Source organism: Hippocampus bargibanti, linkage group LG12, assembly GCF_051943395.1.
Source record: "Hippocampus bargibanti isolate YZ-2025 linkage group LG12, ASM5194339v1, whole genome shotgun sequence".
NCBI lineage: Eukaryota > Metazoa > Chordata > Actinopteri > Syngnathiformes > Syngnathidae > Hippocampus > Hippocampus bargibanti.
Genome location: NC_142745.1, coordinates 6,460,001 through 6,486,175, shown reverse-complemented (window position 1 = coordinate 6,486,175; position 26,175 = coordinate 6,460,001). Strand labels below are relative to the sequence as shown.

Sequence of the window (26,175 nt, the reverse complement as noted above, 5' to 3'; positions counted from 1 at the left end):
CCTTGCGTTTTAAAGAATTGTTCACTCTCTTCCAAATGGTCTCTCTTGAGTACGCATTTTGCCCGCCAGAGTCTTTTTCCAGAGTCAATAGTAAATATAAGTTAAGTAATAGTATCATTATCTACCCAAAGTGCTCTTGCTCTACTCACCCAAATGAGGTTTGTTTAGCCTTTGCGGAGGTCTGCTCCCTCTCGAGTGCCTCGTAAACGCCTCTATAGTACGACTCGGACGAGCACTCGCTCTTCTTGTATTACAGTAGCAAATAACAGGGTGTTAAAAGTTCCTCCAGGAGCGACTTGGGTTAGCGCACGATCAATAGGATGTATAAACACACACATACACACAAACACACATAGACAAGTGTTATATGGGAGATCAAACATAACGCGGGGGGGGGGGGGGGGTGTTGGGGGTCTTCGGACATTTTTTAATAATCTGATCTCGCCCAAGATGCAAGATGTCGCCACAAGCGCATCCAAAACCCCCAAGTGACTTGACGAGCGGGACGGGATGGCAAGAAAGATGGAATTGAGGCTATGCTAATATCAGTGAGAGGCTAAAAGTGAAACAGAGCACATTTCATCGCTATAGCAACAGCCTTTGTACTTGTGGAGGCAAGTGGGTGGCGTGTGGGAGGAGAAAAAAAAATCTGGGGAGGGAAAGAGAACGAAGTGAGAGACTTTGGCTGGCCTCTTGGTAAGCTTTCTCGTCATATGTAGCTTCTTGCCAACCAATCACCTTGAGGCATTTGACAGGCCAGGTCAGTGAGGAGGAAAAATGAGCAATCATACAAGCGCACATATCATTAAAAAAAAAACATATTTTCTTTACACATAAAGAAGATGCCACCAGCTCCTCGTATATAAAATCAGCTATCCTTGAAGACCTGCAAAAGTGCATTTTATAATAATTGTGTCAGGTTGCATAAAAAGCTTATTGATTATTTTTCCCCTTAAAGGACAACTGACGCCTCCTCACAAGTTGTGTCCATAATTTGTAAAATGGCTTCAAATGACTTCTACTGAGCGTATTTTACAAAGAGTCCACGGCATATAGCTATATTTTACGTTTTAAGACTCGCACTGAAGATTCAGGATGTCTTGTTTTCGAGTTGGTGACGATTCCTGACGTCACGTCACTGAAGGAACGCCCCTGACCGAAAAAAGGACACATTGTAGCAGTCCTTCCATCACGTCAATGCATTTTGTTGTACTTTGTTTGGTTTGAAAACTTCGTGTAGCATCAAAAAGAGGCAGAAGATGGCGAAAAAGCTCAGTGTAAGGAATTAATCAGCCCATGGAACATTTCCCGCCCCCACATACCTCAAAATTGGGTATTTTAGATGCTATAAAACGTTTTTCTGATGTCAGTTAGGAAACAAAAAAAATGGGATCGGTTGTCCTTTAAACCAGGGGTGTCAAAGTCATTTTTTGCCGCGGGCCACATTGTAGTTATGGTTTCCTCTCAAGGGTCGTTATGAATTTGGGGAACCCATTAGAATGTTTAAATCCCTTCAAATATTACATATAGAGCACACAGCAAATTAATGAATAACTCGTTTTCAAATCTGAAGTCAAGAATGATGACTTTTATTGTGGTTGACATCCAAAAATATGAAATTTTGGCTCAGATTTTAGCAATCATCATGGAATTTAACGAGTTTGATTTGCATTCGCGGGCCGAAAAAAATGATGTGGCGGGCCGGATTTGGCCCGCGGGCCTTGACTTTGACACCTGTGCTTTAAACTAAAGCGTGATTCATCATAATGTCTTACATCCTCTCCAAGGTCATCAGTACAGCACTAAAATCGATTATTTGTCGTAGTTGGTGTCCTGTTGGTGAACCATTTGTGTTTCACCCGTTCTTTAACTCATTCACTGCCAGACGTGTGCAAAAAATGTGTCCACTCCAGTGCCAGGGTTTTTGTCATTGTCACTCGAATTCCAGGACCTACAGAATATTGAGTTTTAGGACTACATAAACACTCAATGTAGTGTAAGAAACCTTAGAGAGTCTTCTTTCATAAGAAAAAAAAGCTAATTCCAAAGTTATATGGGTCTGGAGTTATCTGCATTGAAAGTGGGGGCGGCTGTACAAAATACAAATGCTGCCCCCTCGTGGAAGGGAAAAACATTGCCAGAGGTCTGATCAGTACTTTATTCCCCCTTCCCCACAAGAAAAACCAAAACCCGGAAACATTCGGGAATGGCGTTCCACGTCATAGTTTCAATTTCTGAATAAATTCTGGAATGGCAGTGAAACTTGGGAACTTCGGAATTAACTATTTTTTTCTGATGAAAGAAAAGTCTAAAATTTCTTACGCTGCATTGAATGTTATCCAATAATCTGTGCATCCTGCAATTTGAATTAAAATGACAAAAAACGAGCAGGAGTGAGATTTCTGAATGGGTACATTCAAAGTCCTCACCCTTGTTGTGGCACTGCACACAGGAGAAATTTTTGCACAGCTGGCAGTGAATGAAATTGTCACATCATGATACTTGGCTCGAAAATATTGAACCTTTTTGTTCTGGTTTCACAGCAATAGTCAACCACATTTTAAAATGATAAAACACGAAAAAGTTGCATTTTATTTGTAACCGAGCCTTTTGGAACATCACCACTTGACGTTCCTTAGCTCAACGACAACATTAACTTCTGACAATGAACAACTGGCAGCAGGTATTTTCCACTCTGTTAGCCTTTTTTTTTGGTTCCAGCTGTCACACTGCTGACTTTTGATAGTGCGCTGACTTGATGATGCCAGGTGAAGAAGTGTGCTCGAGTGGGTGCAGAGTCACTGAACGCTCCCATCAGGGGAAATCAACAGAGGCCGTGACCAACAAGCGGTAAATTCTTTCATTAATGAAATATGCTGATGGAAATGGAACATCATGATTGGTCTCTCTCTCTCTCACACACACACACACACACACACACACACACACACACACACACACACACACGCACGCACGCACGCACGCACGCACGCACGCACGCACACACACACACACACACACACACACACACACACACACACACACACACACACACACACACACACACACACACACACACACACACACACACACACACACACACACACACACACACACACACATTCCTGTTTCAATGCTTTTGTGAGGTCCGGATAACTCCACATAAGAAGTGAGGACCACCGTTGCTGATAAGTTTAAAGAAGAACGAGTGTTACATTTGAACACTAACTGTCACACCATTTCCCACTTCAACTTCTTTAAAAACAAAGAAATAAAAAGCGGACATGAAACTGAAATAACAGCAGGAGTGAGATTTCTGAATGGGAAAGTCCTCACCCCTGTAGTGATTTTGGTTTAAATATCGTTTTACTTTTTGTGGTATGATTTTTTTTCCCTCGCATTAACCACGCACACATAAACACACACAGTGAGTAAAAAGTGTGTGTATCCAAGTGAAATGAAAATACACACCCAAAAAAATCATTTTGGGTGAATTTGTGAGGACCTCTCTGAAACTTTAACACATGCATATATAGACACTCTAGAAGCTTGTCAAAAATGTCCTGTCTACGTATGGTATAAAATTTTAGTGGTCCTCACAAAACTAGTAATACAAACACACACACAATGATTTGTCAAAAACATTTTGGCTTGTATGAAAATATGAAGAAAGAATTGATGTTGATCTGTTCACACACTAGCAGTTTACATTTAGTTTATTCAAAATGCAATAATAATCATAAAAAATAACATACGGCATGTGCAGTTTCTGTATAACTATTATCTGTTACGACGTGCTGAAGCACATTTTCCCCCCCAAAAAAAGAGGCGTGGCGACAATTGTTAGCCTATGCTGTGAAGACATGATCATATATGATATATGATTTTTTTTGTACTGAAATATATTGAAGCTTCAAGTCATTTGTTGCCAGATTCTGTTTCCTCAAACAAACCATTTCATGGGGTTCAAAAATGGTAGTGGTAAATATTCAGAATTTTTTGATGGCACCTTGAATTGTAATTGTAGATATACAATTGTCAGTGATAAAAAAAAAAAATCACCAAAAATAATTAAATTAAAAAATTAATCTCCATTTATTGACAACTGTTTTTTTTTCTGGGCTACAAAGTTGCTCTTCTGTTCGACAAATGGCAACAGGTGGAAAGGGAAAAGCCAATAACTGTTCTGCCTGTCACCGCTCAAGACCGATGAGAAAAAGATATATTGTATTGTTCATATTCAGATAATTATAATGCCAATTCTGTCAAATTAATTTCCAATGTGCAAAAGCGCTATTGAAAAATTATATTTAAAAAAAGTTAAGCTTATCTTCAGTCATGAATATTCTCTTCATAAACGTTTTTTTTTGCCTATTTTGGGGTCTTTTTTTTTTGCATGCGTTCAAAAGGCGTCCGTATTTTGATAACTAGGAGGGGGGGGGGATGGAAAAAAAAAATAAAATAATAATAAATAAAGAAAACCAAATATTTACCGTTGATACAAGAGAATGATTTCAAATCGATAGAAAGGTCGATGTTCCTGTGTAGAGAAGGACTCGGTCAACATCACCGGGTTGTTTGCAGCAAAGGAGACCCTGAAGAATAGTTGAAACGTTCAATACCCTTTTGCGCAGCAACAAGGCACGTGCACGCTTTTGTGCGTTGATAGTGTGTGTTTCCGTAGGCGAGTGAGCGTGTGACTACCTTGAGCTTTGCCAAGGCACACCTCCTCACACTCCTCCATGTGGACGAATCGGTTGTCGTTTCCTCCGCAGCCGCTGTAGATGAAGGGCCGGCACGCTTGGACGTTGCTGTTAAAGTACCAGCGCAATGTAAAGCGTGCGCAGTTGCCCTCCTCCATCGGTACGAGGCACGCTTCCGCTGGAGCTGCAGTGCGGCGTGGACATAAAAAAAAAAAAAAAAAAAAAAAGAAAGGAGGAGGGAGATAAACATAAAACAAGCACCTCTCACCGCTGTGACAAACGGTTCGGATTAAAAAAGCTAATTGTAAACTGTATGATGTTAAAAAAAAATTGCAATGCGAATAGAAAAGACAATTTATGAAGTCATTATTGTGCGTACGGTTGTATATGTGTGTCGGAAGTGTGCCTTGAAGGCTTTTGGCCCATTGAGTGTCTCCATGAGATAAATTGGTCAGTTAAATTTGCGCGTGAGTGTCTGGGTGTGAGTTGTGGCCTACAGCAGGTCCGTTCGAAGGTTCTCATTATTTATTTTTTGTGATTCTTTCATCAGAAGGTCGAATGGGTTTTGGTGATTGTGGCTTTCATTGCCCACATGGGAGGGCATAACAGCACAGAGATGTAATGAACACTTCCAAAGTCAAGGTAACAAATACAGTATTTTCCGCTGTATAATAAGGCGCACCGGAGTATAAGGCGCACCTCCAATGAATGGTGTATTTCCGAACTTTTTCCAGGTATAAAGCGCACTGAACTATACGGCACACTTTCAATGAATGAAAAAAGTTTTCCAAATATAATATACAGTGAGACCTCAACTTACACACTTTTCGTCTTACAAACGTCAAATTTATGAAAATTAAACCTTATAATAAGCACTATTTTCATAATACACACCCACCACGGCTGGCGGAGTTATCTTCGGCGGACGCACACGACCGAACAGCACCTGAGATTAAGTTACCAACAGTCCTTATGGAAGGTGACTCTCCCATCAACGACCATCAAAAAGGTAAATAAAACTTTATTTTACAGCACAGTTTATTTCTTTAATTACAGTCCTCATGTAATGCGCCTCTCTTTCCAAACAGCAATTCCCTTTGACTTTCGACCTCCAACGCCATTCCATCAAGCCATAAATGACCATCAAAAATATAAATAAAGTGACTTTATGATACCATTCAGTGTATTTCTTTCATTACAATACAATAGCACATTTATTATACATAGAATAAGGTATGTTGTGTGTAGTTTTAAGGCTTACTTAGTTGAAAAGTATATTTTATGGAAACCCGGGAACGGATTATAACCAATTTAATGGTTTCCTATGGGAATTTTCTTTTTGAGATACACACTTTTCAACCTTACACACTCTGTCTGGGAACCAATTAAGTTCGTAAGTTGAGGTTTCACTGTATAAATATGCAAGATTTTTCAGAATATAAGGCACACCACATTATAAGGCGCTGTGGTAGAAGCTGGGGTTACACGCGACTTCTTCTACAGGGGGAAATGGAGTCGTGGCTCCTGACAGTAGTTGCGAGACTTGTTTCTTTCCTTTCCTCACTTTGCTGCTGTGTTAGTTCCAGGTCGAGTGAACACTGGCGCGAATGGCTGCCGCTGCTCACGTGCACAAAAAAAAATGTTCTTATCTGTCATGACTGCAAAGTGTCCTTGAGAGTTTGGAAAGGCGCTTAGAAATTAAATGTATTATTATTATTGTTGTTGTTGTGGCTCAATATTACTTCACATAAGGCGCATCGGCATATAAGGTGCAAGGTCATCTTTTGAAGAAAATTAAGGCTTTGGGGTGCGCCTTATACACCGGAAAATGCGCTAATAAAAAAAGAAAATGTGAAATTTGGCATACTTTTGCAGATATTATGGCGGAACAACTTGCATTCTTCTGGAAAGATTTGCAATACAATGTTGATTTTGTAGGATCGGTTGAATATATTTTTTGGCTCACATCTCCTGTAAGTAAATCCACATCAATTCCAAGCTGCGATATGATCCAAAACCAGCTGAGACATGACTGAAAAGTCCAAAATTCAGTGTTATGATACCCCAAAGAAGTTGCGGTTTTTCCTACCGTTTCCTTGGGCTTTTTTGGTGGACCTGATTGTTCTGGACTTGGCTGGTTTCAACGGTGGAACTTTGCCTCGTTTTTCTCCAGCGACTTTCACGACCTTGGGTGCCTTTTTGACTTCAACTTGGACGGTTTTGGGTTGGTCAGGCTCATCTGCGGAAACACAGGTTGCAGCGGGGATCGGTGAGCGAAGAACAGTGGCGTATTGCTGCTTCACAGGGCCAAAAGCGAAACTTTTATAGCCTTTTCAATCAAGTCATCACGTTTTTTTGCAGGACCCTGGAAGACATCATGGGCGATTTGCGACAGCATATGAAACGTGTGTTGACAAAAACATGCTATCCTTTTTTCTAAACTTGTGATGTCACTTCAGTAACACTGCCACTGAGCGAATGTGTATGATTTTTCACTAATTATTTTTTTTATAAGGACAAGCGCTGTAGAAATTGAATGGATAATTTCCCCGCTCCCATTTCGAAAGAAGAGAATTTGCAAAAATAAAAAATAAAAAAATTATTTGAAAATGTATTCCATTTTTTCATATTGCATGGCGTTAGATGCCTTGTCAGAATGACAGTTGACAGATTTTATTTCATTTTTGTAGTTGGTGTTGCATTTAGATCAAGGTTGTCTAACTCCTTTTTTGCCGCGGGCCACATGAGAGTTATGGTTTCCTCTCGGGGGCTGTTATGAAGCCATTAAAATGTTACAGCCCCTCCACATATTACAGATGCTCCCCAACTTATGTACGAGATACGTTCAGCACGGTCGTTTGTAAGGACAATTTGTTCATAAATTGATTCAGTGCTATATTTTGTATGGAATGTATGTTTATGGCTCATATAAGTATGTTTAAGGACAACCGACGTCTCCGGACAAGTTGTGTCCATAATTTGTAAAATGGCTTCAAATGACTTCTACTGAGCATATTTTACAAAGATTCCATCGCATATAGCTATATTTTATGTTTTAAGACTCGCGCTGAATATTCCGGAAGTCTTGTTTTTGAGTTGGTGACGAGTCCGTACGTGACGTCACTGAAGGAACGCCCCTGACCGAAAAAAAGGCCACATTGTAGCAGTCCTTCCATCACGTCAATGCATTTTGCTGTGCTTGTTTGATCTGAAAACGTCATGTTGCACCAAAAAGAGCCAGAAAAGGGCAACCAAACTCCATATAACGAATTTATCAGCCTGCGGAAACGGGCTGATTAATTCCTCAGAGGAGCTCGGTCGCTATTTTCTGCCTCTTTTTTGGTGATCCATTTCCCCCCAATGTTGCCTCAAAATGGCACGGAATAAATTCTTTAATCGATTACAAACATGTATGCTTTCTTCTTCAGAACTATTTGAATCATATTCATAACTGGATGTGTAACAAGAAAGCATATTCTCCGAATCTGAAGCCATTGTTTTGATTCTCCAGCAATGCGAGACATCTTGGTGTGATGTCACGAACTGGGGGCGAGACTTTCTGAAAAGCCCCAATTCGCAGTTCGAATGTACTGTTGTTGGTAACTCGAATGTTCGTAAGCAGAGGAGCGTCTGTACATCGATTCCGTACAACAAATTAATTAATAAGTAGTTTTCAAATTTAAAGTGGTTTACATGGAACAATTTGAAATTTTGGTTCGGACTTTAGCAAGCATCATGGAATTTTATTTGCTTTCGTGGGCCGAATAGAACTATAGTGAAACCTCAACTCGACCATACAAATGTAAATAAAGTGACTTTATGATACAATGCAGTGTATTTCTTTCATTACAATACAATAGCACATTTATTATACATAGAATAAGGTATGTTGTGTTTAGTTTTAAGGCTTTAGTTGAAAAGTATATTTTATGGAAACCCGGGAACGGATTATTCCCATTTTAATGGTTTCCTATGGATTTTTTTTTTTTTGAGATACACACTTTTCGCCTTACACACTCTGTCTGGGAACCAATTAAGTTCGTAAGTTGAGGTCTCACTGTATGTGGAGGGTCAGATTTGGCCCCCCGGGTCTTGACTGACACCTGTACTTTAGAAATTTAATTACCTAATTTTACTTTACTATCATTACATGTCACTCAACCAGACAGCTGAAAATGAAAAGATGATGATTTGCTTATAATCGTCGATTCCACCGAACCCTGCCTACCCCTGCCAACCCCCCCCCCCTTTTTTTTTTTCTTCTGAAATGAAAGCTCTCCAGGCCAAGTCCAATACCGTCAGTGTGATTGGCAGCAGGAGGGAAATACAGCAGCTCATCTAAGGGATCGTCGTAGTTCTCGATGGAGTAGACGTGCTCATAGTCGGGGTCGTTGGTGTTCATCACCACGCGCAGCTCACGGCCTGAAAGATCAGTGGCAACATGCTACACATCCAAATATCACAAAGTGACTTTTTTTATGGCACGCCTAAAAATAAATATATGTGAATAGTCACAAAGCACATGCCCATATAATGACTTAAAAGTTGCTTAAAAATCACACCACTGAGTCAGTCCAACAGTGAGGGCAGGCAGGCACACGCATGGACAAACAAGACACAGAAGCCAATAGGCGCGTTGACGGATGGACACACTCACCCTGCACAGCCCTGTGGGCCGCGAGTTGCTCCGCTGCCACGGGCTGAGAGCGAGTGACGGTACCTGACGCCGAGAGAGCTACATAGAACGCGGAGGATGGAAAAAAGGGGATGGGGAAGGGGGTTGGGGGCACCGAAAGGAGTGCAGACAGAGTGGAGAGAGTAAGCCGGCAAGTATATCCACCCAGAAAGGCACAAAGAAAAGGACAGAACCCCCCAAAAAAACAGCTAAAACTTAAATCACCACAAAAGTCATTCGGGCGGTTTCAACATACAAAACAGACACGATGGTCATGCGATATTCCAGTATATGGCGTCCATGTGACCATGTCATGCAACCGCTTTGCCGCGCATGGTAAACGTTCATTGTTAATGAGAGGCACGCTGTCACTCTGTGCGTGGCAATTCCTAAATCAGGGCTGAAATGATTGATTTGGTCTCATTCTCAAGCCATAATGCATATTGATTGGCCATTTTGAAGCATACATCTCTTTCCCTACAAAGGAACTAATTATACATATTGTGTGAATTAATTATGAATGAAAGTTATTTTTAACCACCACAGGGTTTCATTCATTTTGTGGACAGCATTATGCCCAGACACGCATCAACAATGAAGGTATTCATGAATCAAGAGTTCTCTTTGCAAGTTAATCAAAACATCATGAAATAATTAGCTCGTATCTGTTACTGGGACTTGTTTGATATGAACTATTTTAGAAAAAACACACATTTCAAGAACAATCGTTTTTGAAGGTTTTTTTTTAGCTACAGTGGATGCATTTCAAGCACCCCATTGATGGAATAGCTTTTTTTATGAAATAAAATGGCCACATAATGTCAATCATGGTTTATGAAAATTGGATCATCTAATCACAGGTGATGAGATTGGGGATCAATCCATCTGGATTTAATGCCCTTAATGGACCGCAATCTATTTTTTTTGTGGGGGCGCATGACAAGATACTGTATTCTTTACTGTATTTGTTTATTTTTATTATTTGTTTAAAAAAAGTGAATATGCTGACGATCCCTTATTACAACTGTAATTTTAAGTTGTAATACGTATTACCAATCACAACTAGATATCATAGTGGCCCTTACAATGAGTCTTATTGAACTTGCGATGCGATTTGTAATACACATTTGGCTTTTTGTACAGCCGCCCCCACTTTCAATGCAGATAAGTCTATAACTAAGTAAGCTCAAAATAAACTTTTCTTTTCTGATGAAAGAAAAGAGTCTAAGGTTTCTTATGCTGCATTGAATGTTTATGTAGTTGATAGAGATTAGTGGCAGTAGTCCTAAAACTCTATATTCTGTGGGCCCTGAAATTTGAGTGACAATGACGTAAACCCTGGCACGGGACTGGTATATTACTGGATATTTTCGCACATCGTCTGGCAGTGAATGAGTTAGTCATATTAATTTTGAGTAAATTGATTTGTGTGAGGGGAAAAATAGTTCTTGCACCAAATGTGAATTTCTTGTTCAACAGTTATGTGCTGTCTTTGAATGGTCATTTTTATGGAAAAGATTATTTTGTTGTGGCTTCAAACCTTTTGTTGATGACTGAGGATATGAAATATATTAGGAGCACGACTTTTCCACGCATACTCATCGTGCAAAAATGTGTCAAAATTTTATTCTTTTCACACATTTGGTGGCTTTTCACACATTTGGTAGCAAATTCAGTAGCACTGATAAAAGATGGCTGCTAAATTGTTCATAATGGTTGTTGGACCAATGTTCATTTTGTGTCACACTGGCAAGAATTATGAGGGCCGAAACCATTATTTAAAGAAAGCTTAAATACTGAAATAAAACAGTCTCCTTATTAACCTTATTTTGGACAGGATATGCATTTTCATCAGTTCAGATGAACGCACATTACACGACACCGCCCGGCTGTTAATGCTAAACCTGCCGCAGCATCCATACAGTATGTACACTATGACTATGACGCATGCTGAATCACAGCATGCGTGTGTGTCCCCCACCCTCCCTAATGTGTTGCGGTCCGACGGTTCACTCACCTCCACATGCTGCACAGCAGACAGATGGACAGGACAGAAAAGCAAATGACAGAAAAACAAGTTAAAAAAAGGTCATATTAAAAAGATTGGTGACATTGGCGTTTTTCACAGGGCTGAGTTGTGACGGTTGAGTCATACACGGTCATCTGAGTTGAAGTTCAATTTGGGGACAGCGCACCTATGAATTAGCAATGCAAGCCGCATCTGAGACTTACCACAGTGCTGACTCATTTCCGTACGGACATACTCTCTGACCTCGGCCTCCTGAATCACAAATTGGAAAGGGAAACAATTAAACACCGAAAAGAAAGGCGGGACAAGCATTTGGCACAAATGCGTTCGCCGTGCCATTTTCTACACAATCAGCCGTGGGCTCGAGTACTGACCGTCATGCCTGGCTCTCCTCTCTCCCCCTTGGCTCCATCTGGGCCCATTTCCCCCTACAACATGGACAGGTATTAAGACGCGCAGAGTGGCCCCGAGCACAATCATTTATTAGACTGCTCGACTCAATGCAAAGTCAAAGTGAAAGGTTAATTCCGCATCAACCTTCTTCAGAATTTGAAACGGTGCTGATATAACATCACGTCATTGACTATAAACCGTATTAGAGGCACACAAATGCAGAAGATATGCATGAAAAGCTAAATCAGGGCTGAGATTGGTTGACCCAGCCTCATAGTTTTTGATTTGAGATTATAAAGTCATAATTGAGGAAAATCGTAAAGAGGCAAAGCACAAACCGACTCTCCGCGTTCCCCTGGGATGCCGGGAACCCCACGTGGACCCACCACGGCAGGACCAGCGGGCCCTCTTTCTCCCTAACACATAAAAAAATAATTAAGTAAAAGAACTATTGACACCCCTGAGCATATAGTTCAAGTCAATCCTCCAAACAGTTGTCTCATTATCCAGAAGCAGTCGCTATGCCATCCATAAATACATCAAATTTACATGTGTTCAATAATCCTCATATCAGTTTGCACATGACACAATTGGCCAAAAGTTGCAACACTATAATAACCGATTACACCTAAAAGCACCCTAGAGGTTTTGTGATCTTTTTTCTAACATGCTCAACTTTCAGGGTCAATTAAAAAAACACCTTGCATCTCACTGTCAAAGGAAGTGCAATGATAAGAGAGATATTGCTCTGCTGTCAAGAGATGTTTTTATTTATTTTTTTTATTTATGAGCTTGACGTTGAAGGAGACAAGCGGGTCAAAGTCAGTGCTCATCAAACCGTCAATCATGGCACGAGCGACAACATGCGCAACTCACTCCAGGGGGTGGATGTGTGCCAAACAAAATCACAACGTAAACATGTGACTTGGTGGTGATGACTTTGTTTTGAAACCAGACAACTGCTATACAGGAAGAATAAAAGGTTACTTCAGCCGCCATTTATACTTCTTTGAAGGTGTCGGACGTTTTGCTCGTCATCCGAGAAGATTCGTCAGCGAACGAAAATTCACTGGTTGCTCTGGGCCTATATTTAAATCCCTAATGTCGAGAGGTAGCGGTGCCATACCTGTTTAAAGAAGTACAGATGAGGGCTGAAGTAACCTTTTTCATCAATGGACCAAACCTGTACGACTGAGAGCTTACACCACAGGTGTTAAAGTCAAGGCCCGGGGGCAAAATCTGGCTCGCCACATCATTTTCTTCGGCCCGCGAAAGCAAATCAAACTTGTGAAATTCCATAATGCTTGCTAAAATCCAAACCAAAATGTCATATTTTTGGATGTAAACCACAATAACAGTCATTATTCTTGACTTCAGATTTGAAAACTAGTTATTCATTAATTTGTTTTGCGCTCTATATGTAATATGTGGAGAGGATTCAACATACTAATGGCTTCCCCATATTCATAACGACCCTCGAGAGGAAACCATAGCTACAATGTAGCCACGGCAAAAAATAACTTTGACGTCCCTGGCTTACACAGACGTATTGCTATACAGGTAGCCATTTTTTTTTCTTTCCAGTGATTGACTGCTCGGATGCTTGTAGATCTCACAGTACATCAAACCGGCATCTCAAATTGTGACTCATCACCTTCTGTCCTTGGAGGCCTTCGGGGCCTTTAGCACCAGCTGTTCCTTGGGGGCCTGTCAGTCCAGTTGCCCCGTCTGCTCCTCTGGGCCCGGGTGGGCCAGGAACACCAGGTGGACCCTGTAGTGGTGTTTTACAGATCCACTTTATGATGTATTTCTTGTCAGTCGATAAACAAAACTTTTGAGGTAGACGTTTTGCCTCACCCTTTCACCTTTGTCACCCTGAGTCCCTTTAGGTCCTTCGACCCCGTTAAAGCCGCGGTCCCCCTACAAAGACAATTGATTGAAGAGTTCTCAAAACCCTTCCTTACTTACATCAGATCAGTGAACGCACCTTTGGACCGACGAGTCCCTCTTTTCCTGGGATTCCTGGTGCTCCGGAGGCACCCACATCACCCTGAAAACAAAAACACATTTTTGGGTAGTGGGATCAGTGACAATAAAAAGCCATGAGACCTGCTTTGCGAATTGCCATACCTGATCACCTTTTCTTCCTGGCAGGCCTGGTCGCCCATGGAAGCCATTATCCCCCTGATTGCACACATATACGCAAACACACGCACACACTTTTATTGGTGCTATGTAGATCATTTTATAAAAGAGAAAATTGACATAATGTGTGTTTACATAAAAAGACACAAAAACAAAACAGATAGGATAAACATCTATCTGCTGCCCCTGTTTTAATGCCTACACATCACCTTGAAATGTCCCTTTTGGTATCTCTATTTACATAAAATGATCAAAAAGTTCTAAATAACTTTTAACCCGCGTCATAGAGCTCAATCTTAACTAACCATGTCATTTTTTTTAAATACCCTTGACTTAATGAGATTTTTTTTCTTTCAAATGACCTTCAGTCTTTCAAACCATGTACTCATAATCAACTAAATTATGGATTCTCAAGAGCTCATAGCTTTAAAATAATGGGTGACTTAGAGGGTTGGAGGTCTATGGCAAATATCACTAATGGATTTTAATAGCTAGTGTTTATTGACCCCCTAATTTCCACAAAGTAACTTAGGTCTGTAACATTGTATAATGTTAACGTTGCTCATTTATTTGGTGTAACTTTTCACCATCATGAATTTTACCCCCTTTTGTACAATTTATGTGACTTCATCAATCATGATTCTTAAATTTTGGTTCCTTTTACCCTTTGACTGTTCATTCAATCTGTTTTTCAATGATACCTCATTTTTCACTGTCTCTCTTACCACTTAAAATAGTGTCTTCTTGAGATTGAATGGCAGTCTATTCACATCAAGCCAATTTGTACTGTGCTCATAAATTATCATTGATAGTTCAGTGCGTAATTCAGTTCTCATAAATTTGACCTATTTAATGTATAAAGACAAAACGAAATCTTGCGCAGGCTTTTTTTCTTCTCATAACGCTGCTCATCCTTCACCTTCTCTCCTTTGGTCCCATCGTTTCCACACAGCCCCTTGGATCCTCGGTCCCCCTGGAAACATCCAAGTTCATCATAGTGAGAGACGCGTGGAGAGGCTTTTAAGTAACAAAGAGGATAAAAATGCACCTCGGCCGTCCATCCGCAGGCCATCAGTCCTTTCAACGGCCAACTAGACCGAATTCATACGTGCGGGTGCACACATACACGAGCCCCACAAAGCAAATGGACAGGACAATTGCAGATGATAATGGATATTGAGGGGGCACTTACAGATAAAAGTGGCAAAACAGTCGCAAAAGAGCATCGGCAGACTGAGAGATAGAGAACATTTATAGAGAATCCCTTCACAATGGCATCCCGTTATTATATAAGATTATACTTTAATGTACAGATGATACACTGCATTTCACACTTCAGGGAGTGTTTTAAAAAAAAACATCACGATAGCAAGAACTGAGTGCAGTTTTTCAGCTTCCTATACTTTCATGAAAATAATTCAAGCAGGGATCCATTTTTTGGGGTAGGTTGCGTGTAATCCATGGTAATTTATTGTTCTGTTGTTCAGAAATGACTTATTTCAGGGTGCATTCAGTGTAGTAGAAGGTCGATCTCTGCAGATTGGACGCAATGTTGTTAATTTGTTAAATAAACTCAGGCCAGGGGAGCAGCATGAGGGAGGGCTGCGCTGTTGTGGGGACGGTCGCAGCCGACTTCTGACAGGGCCAATTGAAGTGGCTCTTTTTTAGTTCTTATAAATGAGCGAAAGAGATGCACTATTAGCATATTGCTGACGCACATCTGCTATATGGACTTGGGGATTGCATCCATCCATTATCAACATCTTGGCAGAGACCAGTCTGCCTAAAAATAATCTTAAGTGAACCAGGAAACAACTCTGAGATTAAAAATCTCTTCATGGGGAGTGTCCAGGTCAAGACAAGTTTAAAAAAATGGTATTGACAATTAATAATCATACAAACTGAAAAATACTTTTTTTCAGGCATGCCCTCCCCCTTAAAAAAAGGAGGACGATCCAACAAGCTCATAAAAGGAAGTGTGATGAGTGAGAGATTTGACACGGGTGAGGAAGCTCAAAGCTCCACGATAGATTGCATCCAGAGCATGTAAACTGCTGTGGGGCACAGAGAGCTGGTGCTTAGTCAAAAGGGAAGGTGGGCAGGGGCGTGGGGGGTGGGTTGGTGCCCTGCCAACATGTACGTGGATAGTAATTCCGTTTTTGTGTTCACCTTGGGAGCTTCTAGTTTATAGCTGAGCGACTGACACATTTTGTATTATTCAAGGGGAAAATAAGAAAAATGATTCCCTGGAGCCGCACTGATTACAAACAAGATTTAATTAATTCCTCCTTAGTTTATTTTGGGCCCAAATACTTTGAGTGGAACTTTGTTAAGCTGTTTGGATGAAATGTATATTCATCATCTTCAGTTTGATCAATTTCATGCTGTTATGCCGTTAATAGTAGACTTATCCACCCCTGACAGATATTTGATGCTTGGAACCGCATATTCGGTGAAAGTACCTTAATTCCTCTCATCCCAACGATACCGATCTCTCCTTTGTCGCCCTTGCGCCCGAGCAGCCCATCTTTTCCAGGCAAACCCTGCAAAGAAGTAACAACGGGCGCACTCCATTTTTCTGACAAGTGACAAGGCAGGATTGGAAATATACTTGCACATAAGGAAACCTACCGCTTCGCCAGGCGCGCCAGGGGCTCCCGTTTCTCCCTGCAGAGAAAAATTACAGTAATTAGAGCAAGGAGATGATGATCTGTACCGAGAACTATAAAACTCCGCTATTAATTCCACCGCAGTTTCATCATAATGATTATCCGTGCAGAGCGCCGGTACTCGCCTTCTGTCCACCAGGACCGCGAGCACCAGGGAATCCAGTGGATCCTCTTTCTCCAGGCTCTCCCCTCAGTCCCTGATCAGCAGTGCATTGATAGAGAGTGATTAAAAGCAATGGTTGTCACTTTGATTCAGGTTTTATTGGTTATTGTTATCTGTCAAGATTAACCGATGTGCCAACATTTCATGCCTCACAATAAAGTAGTGGATTTTACACACTACCCTTCAATTTTAGGGTGGGGAATATTTTTTTACTGGTGTGCACAATTCAAGTTAAACTCATTCACTTTCACATTCACTGCTACTCACAAATTTGTTTGGGAATTGAAAGTATGAATTAGAATCAGAAAGCCTTCAATAGTCCCACAATGGGGAAATTTGCACGTAGAGCGCCATTCCCGAATTAGTTCGGGTTTAGTTTTTTCTTGCTTGGGTGCCAATAAAGCACTGGCCAGACCTTTGGAAATGTTTTTCCCGTCCACAAGGGGGCAGCGTTTCCTTTTTTTCCATGTTACCGCTTTTGTTCCAACTAAAAGCGCTATATAAACCATTACATATGTATTGCATTGTATTTTGGACAGCCACCCTCATTTCAAACTCATATAACTCCAGACCCAGAAATTTAGGAATTAACTTTTTTTCTGATGAAAGAAGAGACTATAAGGTTTCTGTAGACATGTAGACCTAAAACTCAATATTCTGCGGGAACTGGAATTCGAGTGACAATGATAAAAACCCTGGCACTGCAGTGGACACATTTTTGCACATCGTCTGGCAGTGAGAGTTAATTCCGAGTGGATGAGCTGGTAAAAGACAAAAATATGTGATTCAATGTCGTTGACACGCTCACCTGCTCCCCTGGCGGTCCCTCTTGACCTTTTGCTCCTTTTTCTCCTTGCACACCTTTGGGCCCTCTGTCACCCTAAAATAAAAAGACAGGGATTTTTTTTATTTTACAGAGTGGAACTGAACAAAAGCAAAGTATTTTGGGCCGTATTGTGACAGAATGTGATACACTGACTTGTTCTCCTCCACTGCCCTTTTCTCCAGGAGGTCCCCCAACCAGCATGGTGTCCCCCTATGATATCGCAGTAAACATCAGACACAACCAACTCACCCAAATATTGCTAAATATTTGCAATGTTTCACAAATAAACCTCTGCTACATTAGCATTAAGTGAATTCATCAACTCTTTATACACTTTATGAGGATTTTTTTTAATCTCCTGAAACGGTCTATCTGTTTTACGTCCTAACCTTCATTTTTCCCCCCCAGAGTGTTTGATTGGTTTTATGCATATGAAACACTGCAGGAGAGCGACAGACGAAGCGTCCACAGCGGTTGCTTATTAAACATTAACATGCATGCACCTTCTCTCCTTTGTCCCCTTGCAGGCCAGCGTCACCCTGAAAGCAAACAACAACAACAACAACAAAAAGAGCAAAACATTTCATTCTGGCACGTTGAGGGGATTTAAATTCACAGGAGCAGAATGCTTATGGGGTGATGCTAGGATGGTGACATGAAGAAATGGGAAAAAGGGGTCGACTGTCATTAGTATTCACCTTCTCTCCCCGAACACCGCGCACCCCCGGTGGACCCTGATGGATGGGGACACGCATACACGCGCGCACACACACGCACACACACACGCACACGCACACGCACACACACACACACGCACACACACACGCACACACGCACACACACACACACACACACACACACACACACACACACACACACAACAAACAAAAAGACAGTTGTTCAGAGCATCACAATGAAAAGCATAACTTTGATTACTGCTTATAAAATATTACAGATTTGTCATGATTGGAATACACAGCATTTTTTGATAGCTAAATACATAACAGCTTTTGCATAGCAACAAGCCATACTGACGCTCAATAACATCAATTTGCTTCCAGATCCAAGGTGTAAAATAGTGGATTGCACAGCACACAAATGTTTAATTGAACAAATACATGCTAAGATGTCAATATCAACATTTAAAAAAGTAAAATCACAATTCAAAATCTCAAAAATGAAAAAAAAATGAATTCAGCCCGCTTCAGCATTGTATAAAAATGTGTCTATTACTTATTTCATACCATATTGTTATTAGTATCAGTATGAGTATTCGTAGTAGGAGTATTAGTATTAGTAGTCTAAGTATAAGTATAAGTATTAGTATTAGTATTAGTAGTAGTAGTATAATTAGTATCATTATCATTAATCAAACAAAACCACATGACACACTACCCATAGAAATAGATGCACACACACACACACACACACACACACACACACACACACACACACACACACACACACACACACACACACACACACACACACACACACACACACTTTCGCTCACACAACGCACGTATGCTCAATCAAAGGATGGCAACTGAAGTAGTGTTTTGCTGTCGGCAATTTGCAGTAAAGAAACAGTGGAGACGAGATGCAACCAAAGAAATAAAAGCATCTGGAAATATAATGAGAATAAAAATAATAAATCAAGATCCGTACAAAATTCATGTAGACGTAGTGACGTTTGCGTCAACTTGTCAAATGATGGGAAGCACTGGTTGGGCTGCTCTGTTTGGATTAGCAATATTGCACTATTTCATCATGCATTGTTTTCCCTGATGCTTGTACACTATGCAAATCAACTGTTATTTTTAAAGCACTAATTCAAATTTCCATTGCAATTGGTCCAGTGCCCTTTTAATTCTGCAGATTTCCCTAGACTTTAATCCTGTATTAAAGTGACCACTAAAGTTACTGCAGCAATTCTCACGATTGCCAAAAAAAGAGACAGTTGGTGTACTCACAGCAAGCCCTCTCTCGCCATCCAAACCCGGGCGTCCCTCTTCTCCCTAAAACATAGCCAAAAAAAAATGTGAACACACAGGCACATATTGTAGGTGTACATATTGTAGGTGTAGGTGTATATTCTATTTGGATAGCCGAGGTCTTACTCTGGTTCCTGCGTCTCCTCTCTCACCTCTTGGACCCGTCAAACCAAGTCCAGTTTCACCCTGATCAAATAAATAAAATGCATGTTCTAAAAGATCCCACTACTATATTATATAGTTAAAACAGTGTGTTGGATCATTGCTACCTTGTCTCCTTTGATCCCGTTGATACCAGCAGTACCCTGGAAAAAATGTTTAGGCTTAGCTTTTGTTTTTTTTCCTATTAAGTTAATTTAAAATAAGATCAGAACTCACAGCTTGCCCTGGAGGCCCAACTGGACCAAGAGGTCCGGCATTTCCCACCCGTCCCGGAAATCCTTGAAGACCCTTAAAATGACAAGTTGCTATTTCAAAGCAATACCAAATATATTAACAAAAAAAATAATAAATACTCCACTAACCCTCTCTCCAGGTGGCCCAGGTGGTCCAGAATCGCCATTTTCTCCTCTCAGCCCAGGAGGTCCACGATCGCCGGACTTCCCCTGCAGCCCTGGAGGACCCACTGGACCAGGAACACCTGAATCTCCCTTGTTGTTCACATACATTGGCAGTGTTGCGAGTTACTACTTAAACCAATAGAGGCAATATTGTGACATGCGTTTACTCACTTTTAAGCCTTGTGGTCCAACGTTACCTGCAGGACCTAACATTCCTATGCCCCTTTCCCCCTACAGCATAAATAAACATGTGTCACTACTTCCAATCACAGGATATGTAAATTTGAAGGAAAAGAAATGAAGCACACCTTATCTCCTTTTGGTCCAGGAGGACCTTGTTTCCCCTGAGGGACAAGCAAAGTAGAATATGTCAACGTGAATACCAGCCTCAAATATTTAGGAAAATAAATTACAGAAAGGTTGCATATACCAAAAAAAAAACATACAGTACTGTATATTTTTTTATTCTGGAATAATATTAAGCATAATAAATCATGCTTTAATGGAAAGACAGGGGTATTATTTTGGAGCGTAATAAAATGTCTTAAATTTAAGTTTAAATTGTTCCAAGGGAGGGAAAAACTTGTTATACTTAAAACAATCAGTAGTAACATACCATATTTTCCGGTGTATAAGGTGCACCGGAGTATAAAGCGCATCCCCAATGAATGGTGTATTTTCTAACTTTTTCCATACACTGTATATGGTGCACCGTAGTATAAGGTGCACCTTCAATGAATGAAAACAAGTTTTCCAAATATAGTATATAAATACATATAGGTTTTCTAAATATAAGCTACAGGAGAGGTTGCAGTACTTCTTCTATAGGAGGAAATGGAGTCGGTGGCTGGTGACAGTAGTTGCGAGGCCTGTTTTGGTTCAACATTACTTCACATATAAGGCGTACTTGAGTATAAGGCGCAGGGTCATCTTTTGAAGAAAATCAAGGCCCTTGGGTGCACCTTATACACCGGAAACATATACATTAAATGTCAATAGACAATGTCCAGCTTCTTGTTGTATCTTTGCGCTGGCCACCTGGGGGCACCATAATGTAGACAGATGACGACCCAGCAAGCCACTGCAATAGTAGTCATTCTTCCCAGAGGATAAATAATGTATGTTTATGATTGCTGTTATACTTTTGGTCGTCTTAAGTTTGGGTTCAACTATACTGTATGTTGCTTGAAACCGCAACGCCGATGTTAGCCCATTAAAGATATTTCCCATTATGTGTTCGCATTAAGCTAGCAGACTATTTGGGTTAATTAATGTGGCCGTTTTAAACACACAATATGTAAATCTGCTTGTTTTATGGTTAGTTGGACAGCAAACTTCAACTTACTGAAAAAAAAACACATTTAGCTAAAGTGTTGCATGTCAGGAAGTGAGATGGGTTCACTGCCATCAATCAGCAAGTGACATTCATTTCTTGAAAAACTCACAAGCCAGGTCACTCTTATGAGAAACAAAAACAAACACGAGAGGCAACTAGAAGGACAAAGGATACTCACATTTTCTCCCGGCTGACCTGCTTCACCAACCTCGCCCTGATGATAATAAAATATGCCAGTGAACAATGTCAATTGCAACATACCCTGCACGTGATGCCACTCACATGTTCGCCTCTGATGCCAGCGAGGCCTCGGTCTCCCCGACCACCCTGATTAACACAAGTGACCAGTTTAGAAAAGGACATTTGTTCAGAGTGTCCTCAGTATCTGGCAATGATGGTGTGCACATGCTCACCTTTTCACCAGGTAGACCTCGCTCTCCGGGTATTCCTGGCAGCGTCTGCCCCGGAAGACCCTAAATTACAATTTAGAGTAACATTTCGGCAATCTAATTCTGTGATTGAATGTTTACCAGATCAATAGACACTTTTACGTTTAAATACAGTTCATGCCAAGCTTGCAGAAGCGACTCACCTTTTCTCCTTTGACGCCAGGGGATCCTGCTGTAGCCTGGGAGAGGAAATAAAAAAGTGAAATAATATGGCAATTATTACCTGAGAATTGCATTGTGATGCCTTTTGTTTTAATTAATACCGGCTTTTTCTAAACAGCTATGAGAGGTTCTTTGAACATTTTGATGACTCACTTTTAAGAATCACACGCCATTGCTAATTCATGATCATGGAAATTCACATTTGCTGAATATCATAGTAAAGCTTTTTCACATGGAACAAAAAAACAGAAAAATAAGTAGCAAAACCCAAGTGTGGACCAAACCCTCCCGGCTATATGCTCTCTAAATATCTCTGGTGTGTTTGGGGAAATGAAATGGAGGGTCCACGGCGGTGAAATGGGTGTCGCAGGTAATTTATCAAACTGTTGAACTGCCTGACAACGTTACGGTGGCTCTGTCCAAGGTGCTGAGCCCGAGGCGCTCATCTGTGAGGAGGCCACTCAACACACTCGTCACGGGTCACGTCGTCAGCACAAACAAGGGGAACGTCTGATACTACATTAAACTGGAATATAAACGACCACCTGACAATTTACATTCACTCACCTGAATCTTAATAAGGTACTTCGACATCCAAAGGGCTTTATAGATCTTGTCCTGAATCGTTTCACAATATTAATTTATGTGATTGGGTTTTGATGTGTTTCTATCGTTTGGGAATAGATAATTTAACATTTGGGATAGTACAATACAATATATATTGATTTATATAGCGCTTTAACAACAGCTGAAGCTGTAACAAAGCGCTTAACATGGACAGCTATCATATACAGGTAATAAAGCAGTCACATAGATAGTAGAAAGCACCAGGGAATAAAACCAAGATCAGGTGAGCTTGTGTTTCTAATACTTTGGCTGGTAAGTGTCTGGTTTTGTAGCTAGGGGAGATGTGTTAAACTCAAGGCCAACCCAGAGTATCATTTTATGAGGACCACGAAAGACAATGAAGAGCGGCGATTGCATGCTCATCTCACAAAATGACCAACGCCAGTCTCACCCGCCTCTGTTAAACAAATTGCAACCTACCACAGAGTACCACAGAGAGGCAACTTAAAGAAAGGGGTGCCGAAATGTGATAAGGAAAACACGGCGACCTTGTGACAATGGAAACGCAAAACAATTACATCACGTAGAAATTTGCATTGTACTCAGGGGTGGAAATAGATACTAGACAAACGTTTTAGCAACCAAGCACCCAATTTCAGACTGAAGGCTTGGAGTTGTCAATCAACATCAATGATATGCCTCTGCATGCATCACAAAGTATGCTCTCAAAATGGCTGGTGTGTGTTTGCGTGTGTGTGAGTGTGTGTGTGGCGATGCTCTGATGTTTTTGATGGCTTGTGGCTTAGGCAGAGGGGAATCAATTACTTCAGCCTTTTCAGAAAATGATGACTATGTAGTACTTTAGTATGAGTCATTTTACAACCAGATGCAAGCAGCTAACACTTTCTCATCCAAAGGAAAATTAGGTTCATGGAAAAATGCCCAGGTGGAGTTCGTATTTCAGTTTGATTAATTTTTATAAATACTGTACAAGAATGCCTAAGTATATTCCTGCATATGTTCCATCTATCAATGTTTCTGAACTGTCATTCTTACTTTTGAGTTTAATGTTGACATCCTATGACAGAATTAGAACAAGTCAATGCCACCCCCACCCCCGAAAAAAAGATGTCAGCAGCCATTTACAGTAAATGCAGTATGTTAAAAAACTGGTCACCATTCTCCAGAGTCAGCTTTCAATTTCAGAGGTGTAACAGTGTGAAGAATTGTGGCAGAGTGAAGGTGATGTGTCATGTGCTTTGCAGGTTAAATGAAAACCGAAGCATGGAACACACGACAACAGCAGGACAGGTGGGAGCGAGAGATTTACATCTTATTTGTCAGGACAAAGACATTCCGAGCCACCACATGTGTTGTTTGTGTGTCTACCAAGCTAAGAATTGTGTTTTGGCAAAAACAATGCGTGGCTACTTGTGACACTGGCCAACTTTCTTTCCCTCGGCCATCTAGAAATTCTCATTAGTGGCTGGTCAAATTGTCCAGGGAGTGATTCATGGTTGAAGCTGAACTGCACATTCATGGCTCATCTGTTTTTTTTGGCTGCAGCGATGATGAATCACAAACAAAACTAAATATCGCCATCATGAAGTCTGACTTTACATTACTCAGAAAAGGTTAGAGGATAGTCAGTTTTTTGGGTGAAATTTCTAAATGAAAACCTTTTACAGATGAGCTTAATTTGGCCTCTTGCTATCTATCTATCTATCTATCTATCTATCTATCTATCTATCTATCTGATATATAGCTAGCTCGCTAGCTATAGTTAGCTCTCTATTTGCTATATGGCAAGCTGGCTATCTAGCTAGCTAGGTATTAACTACCTAGCCTTCGATCTATTTGAGTTACTTTGGGGTTGAATGAACTCTGGCACGTGTGGCTGCCGCTGCTCACCCACAGACAAACTTATGTGACTGTAAAGTGACCTTGAGTTTTGAAAGGCACTTACAAATGAAATGTGTTTTAAAAAATTATTATTATTATTATTATTATTATTACTAAAAGCACAGCGCTGAATGCACAATACAGAACACTAGTGGGAATTCTTTGGGCTCCGAAGCTACAGAATAATTATACAATTTCATTTGACATATGCAGATATTACAGCTTGCTGATATGAAAGGAGATATTCTGCTGCATGTCAGTTCAAAAATGTTATTTCTCCACTCCTAACCGGTGCCCTGTTGGAGGGCAACGGCATGGAGCAGATCGTGCTTAATTCTGGGTGGAAGGAAAAACACAGCCGACTGCCGTTTATAGAGGTAACACATCACTTGGACAGTAATTTGATTGTGGTCACAGTTCTCGGGTGTAATTTGATTTTGGGAGCATGTGACTTTGGCTCACGAAGCGGCGTGAAGTAATAAACCGGCCATAGGTGCTACAAAGTAATGATGACTACAAACAGGATCTCTAGTACAACCAAATGCAAAAAAAAATAAAAATACTGGTTGGACCACATAAAAGCTAAAACTAATAGTTTGAATCCTATTATAATATAACACAAAAAAAATTTTGTATTTTATGTAAGTTTTGTCATGCAATAACGAAAAAAACAAGAAAGTCCAGTCTCACAAGTAGTGAAATAATCATGTGTCAGTCCAACTGAAGTCAAACTGTCACGCGCATCAATATGCAATAGCATTAATACACCGAACGAGGCCAGATCATTTGAAAACTTAATGTCAAGGCCGGTATTTTGTGCACAGCACAGCGAACTGCTGGGCTCCGGGCCAACTCAAGAACTTTTACAAAACATAGAAGGTTGACTCATCATCATCATCATCATCATCAATTTGGACAAACAGCAGTAGCAGCCAGGCCAATGGCCCCCTGAAGGAAGGCCATGAAGTGCTGTGCATCAAATCAAAACGATCTCCGCAGGATCCTAATAATAGGACCGCAGAGGTGCCATTTTGTGACTTGGGGTGGTAAATCATCATGCCGCTTGGATCTTGCCCAATATCACCTAACAGCAAAAACCGCTGCAACATACTCTCACCTTCCCTGGGGGACCACTGTCTCCCTGCTCTCCCTTGAAGCCTGGCTGACCTGGAGGGCCAACAATGCCCTGTGAAGAGGAGAAATAGTTGAGTGAAAGTTACAGAAATGGCACAAACACACATGCATAGTGCCACACACACACACACACACACACACACACACACACACACACACACACACACACACACACACACACACACACACACACACACACACACACACACACACACACACAAACACACACACACACACACAAACCTGCTTCCCTGGCAATCCAGGTAATCCATCTTTCCCAGGCACTCCATCTCTTCCAGGTATACCAGGCTTCCCTGCTTCACCCTATGAAGTGCCAGATGGTTTTTTTTTGTATCATGTGTACAGCTGTCATTAAATATATATATATATATATATATATATATATATATATATATATATATATATATATATATATATATATATATATACAGTAAAGTCTCGTTATAT

At 40.7% G+C, this 26,175-nt stretch overlaps 2 protein-coding genes across 2 annotated transcripts in view; both read right to left on the bottom strand.

The window, feature by feature from the left end:
- Window positions 1-3,700: 3,700 nt before the first annotated feature.
- LOC148890196 (collagen alpha-3(VI) chain) lies at window positions 3,701-10,315 on the bottom strand. Its single transcript, XM_089009818.1, has 5 exons — window positions 9,361-10,315; window positions 9,000-9,125; window positions 6,793-6,942; window positions 4,705-4,887; window positions 3,701-4,595 (listed from the first exon to the last, which is right to left on the bottom strand). Exons 2-5 carry the CDS (start codon window positions 9,103-9,105, stop codon window positions 4,567-4,569), a joined length of 468 nt encoding a protein of 155 aa, XP_088865944.1. The 5' UTR covers window positions 9,106-9,125; window positions 9,361-10,315; the 3' UTR covers window positions 3,701-4,566.
- col7a1 (collagen, type VII, alpha 1) overlaps window positions 9,361-26,175 on the bottom strand; it is a 61,511-nt gene continuing 44,696 nt past the window's right edge. Inside the window, exons 86-114 of the mRNA XM_089010686.1 lie at window positions 25,951-26,031; window positions 25,691-25,759; window positions 22,086-22,121; window positions 21,907-21,966; window positions 21,776-21,820; window positions 21,672-21,707; window positions 20,466-20,501; window positions 20,329-20,388; window positions 20,122-20,247; window positions 19,976-20,047; window positions 19,867-19,902; window positions 19,724-19,783; window positions 19,577-19,621; window positions 18,302-18,337; window positions 18,107-18,142; window positions 17,757-17,813; window positions 17,586-17,657; window positions 16,740-16,811; window positions 16,577-16,612; window positions 16,408-16,488; window positions 14,865-14,918; window positions 13,931-13,984; window positions 13,788-13,850; window positions 13,658-13,720; window positions 13,455-13,571; window positions 12,139-12,216; window positions 11,782-11,835; window positions 11,396-11,659; window positions 9,361-9,438 (exon numbers count right to left, since the gene is read on the bottom strand). Coding sequence (XP_088866812.1) covers window positions 11,528-11,659; window positions 11,782-11,835; window positions 12,139-12,216; window positions 13,455-13,571; window positions 13,658-13,720; window positions 13,788-13,850; window positions 13,931-13,984; window positions 14,865-14,918; window positions 16,408-16,488; window positions 16,577-16,612; window positions 16,740-16,811; window positions 17,586-17,657; window positions 17,757-17,813; window positions 18,107-18,142; window positions 18,302-18,337; window positions 19,577-19,621; window positions 19,724-19,783; window positions 19,867-19,902; window positions 19,976-20,047; window positions 20,122-20,247; window positions 20,329-20,388; window positions 20,466-20,501; window positions 21,672-21,707; window positions 21,776-21,820; window positions 21,907-21,966; window positions 22,086-22,121; window positions 25,691-25,759; window positions 25,951-26,031 — 1,767 coding nt within the window. The 3' untranslated portion in view covers window positions 9,361-9,438; window positions 11,396-11,527. The remainder of the gene's footprint in view (window positions 9,439-11,395; window positions 11,660-11,781; window positions 11,836-12,138; window positions 12,217-13,454; window positions 13,572-13,657; window positions 13,721-13,787; window positions 13,851-13,930; window positions 13,985-14,864; window positions 14,919-16,407; window positions 16,489-16,576; window positions 16,613-16,739; window positions 16,812-17,585; window positions 17,658-17,756; window positions 17,814-18,106; window positions 18,143-18,301; window positions 18,338-19,576; window positions 19,622-19,723; window positions 19,784-19,866; window positions 19,903-19,975; window positions 20,048-20,121; window positions 20,248-20,328; window positions 20,389-20,465; window positions 20,502-21,671; window positions 21,708-21,775; window positions 21,821-21,906; window positions 21,967-22,085; window positions 22,122-25,690; window positions 25,760-25,950; window positions 26,032-26,175) is intronic.

Coding starts and splice junctions, on each gene's coding strand:
- LOC148890196 (XM_089009818.1), bottom strand. CDS start 9,105: ATGAACACCAACGACCCCGACTATGAGCACGTCTACTCCATCGAGAAC. Junction 6,943..8,999: donor TGCTGCCAATCACACTGACG/GTATTGGACTTG, acceptor GTGTTTCCGCAG/ATGAGCCTGACCAACCCAAA. Junction 4,888..6,792: donor CAAAAAAGCCCAAGGAAACG/GTAGGAAAAACC, acceptor GCCGCACTGCAG/CTCCAGCGGAAGCGTGCCTC.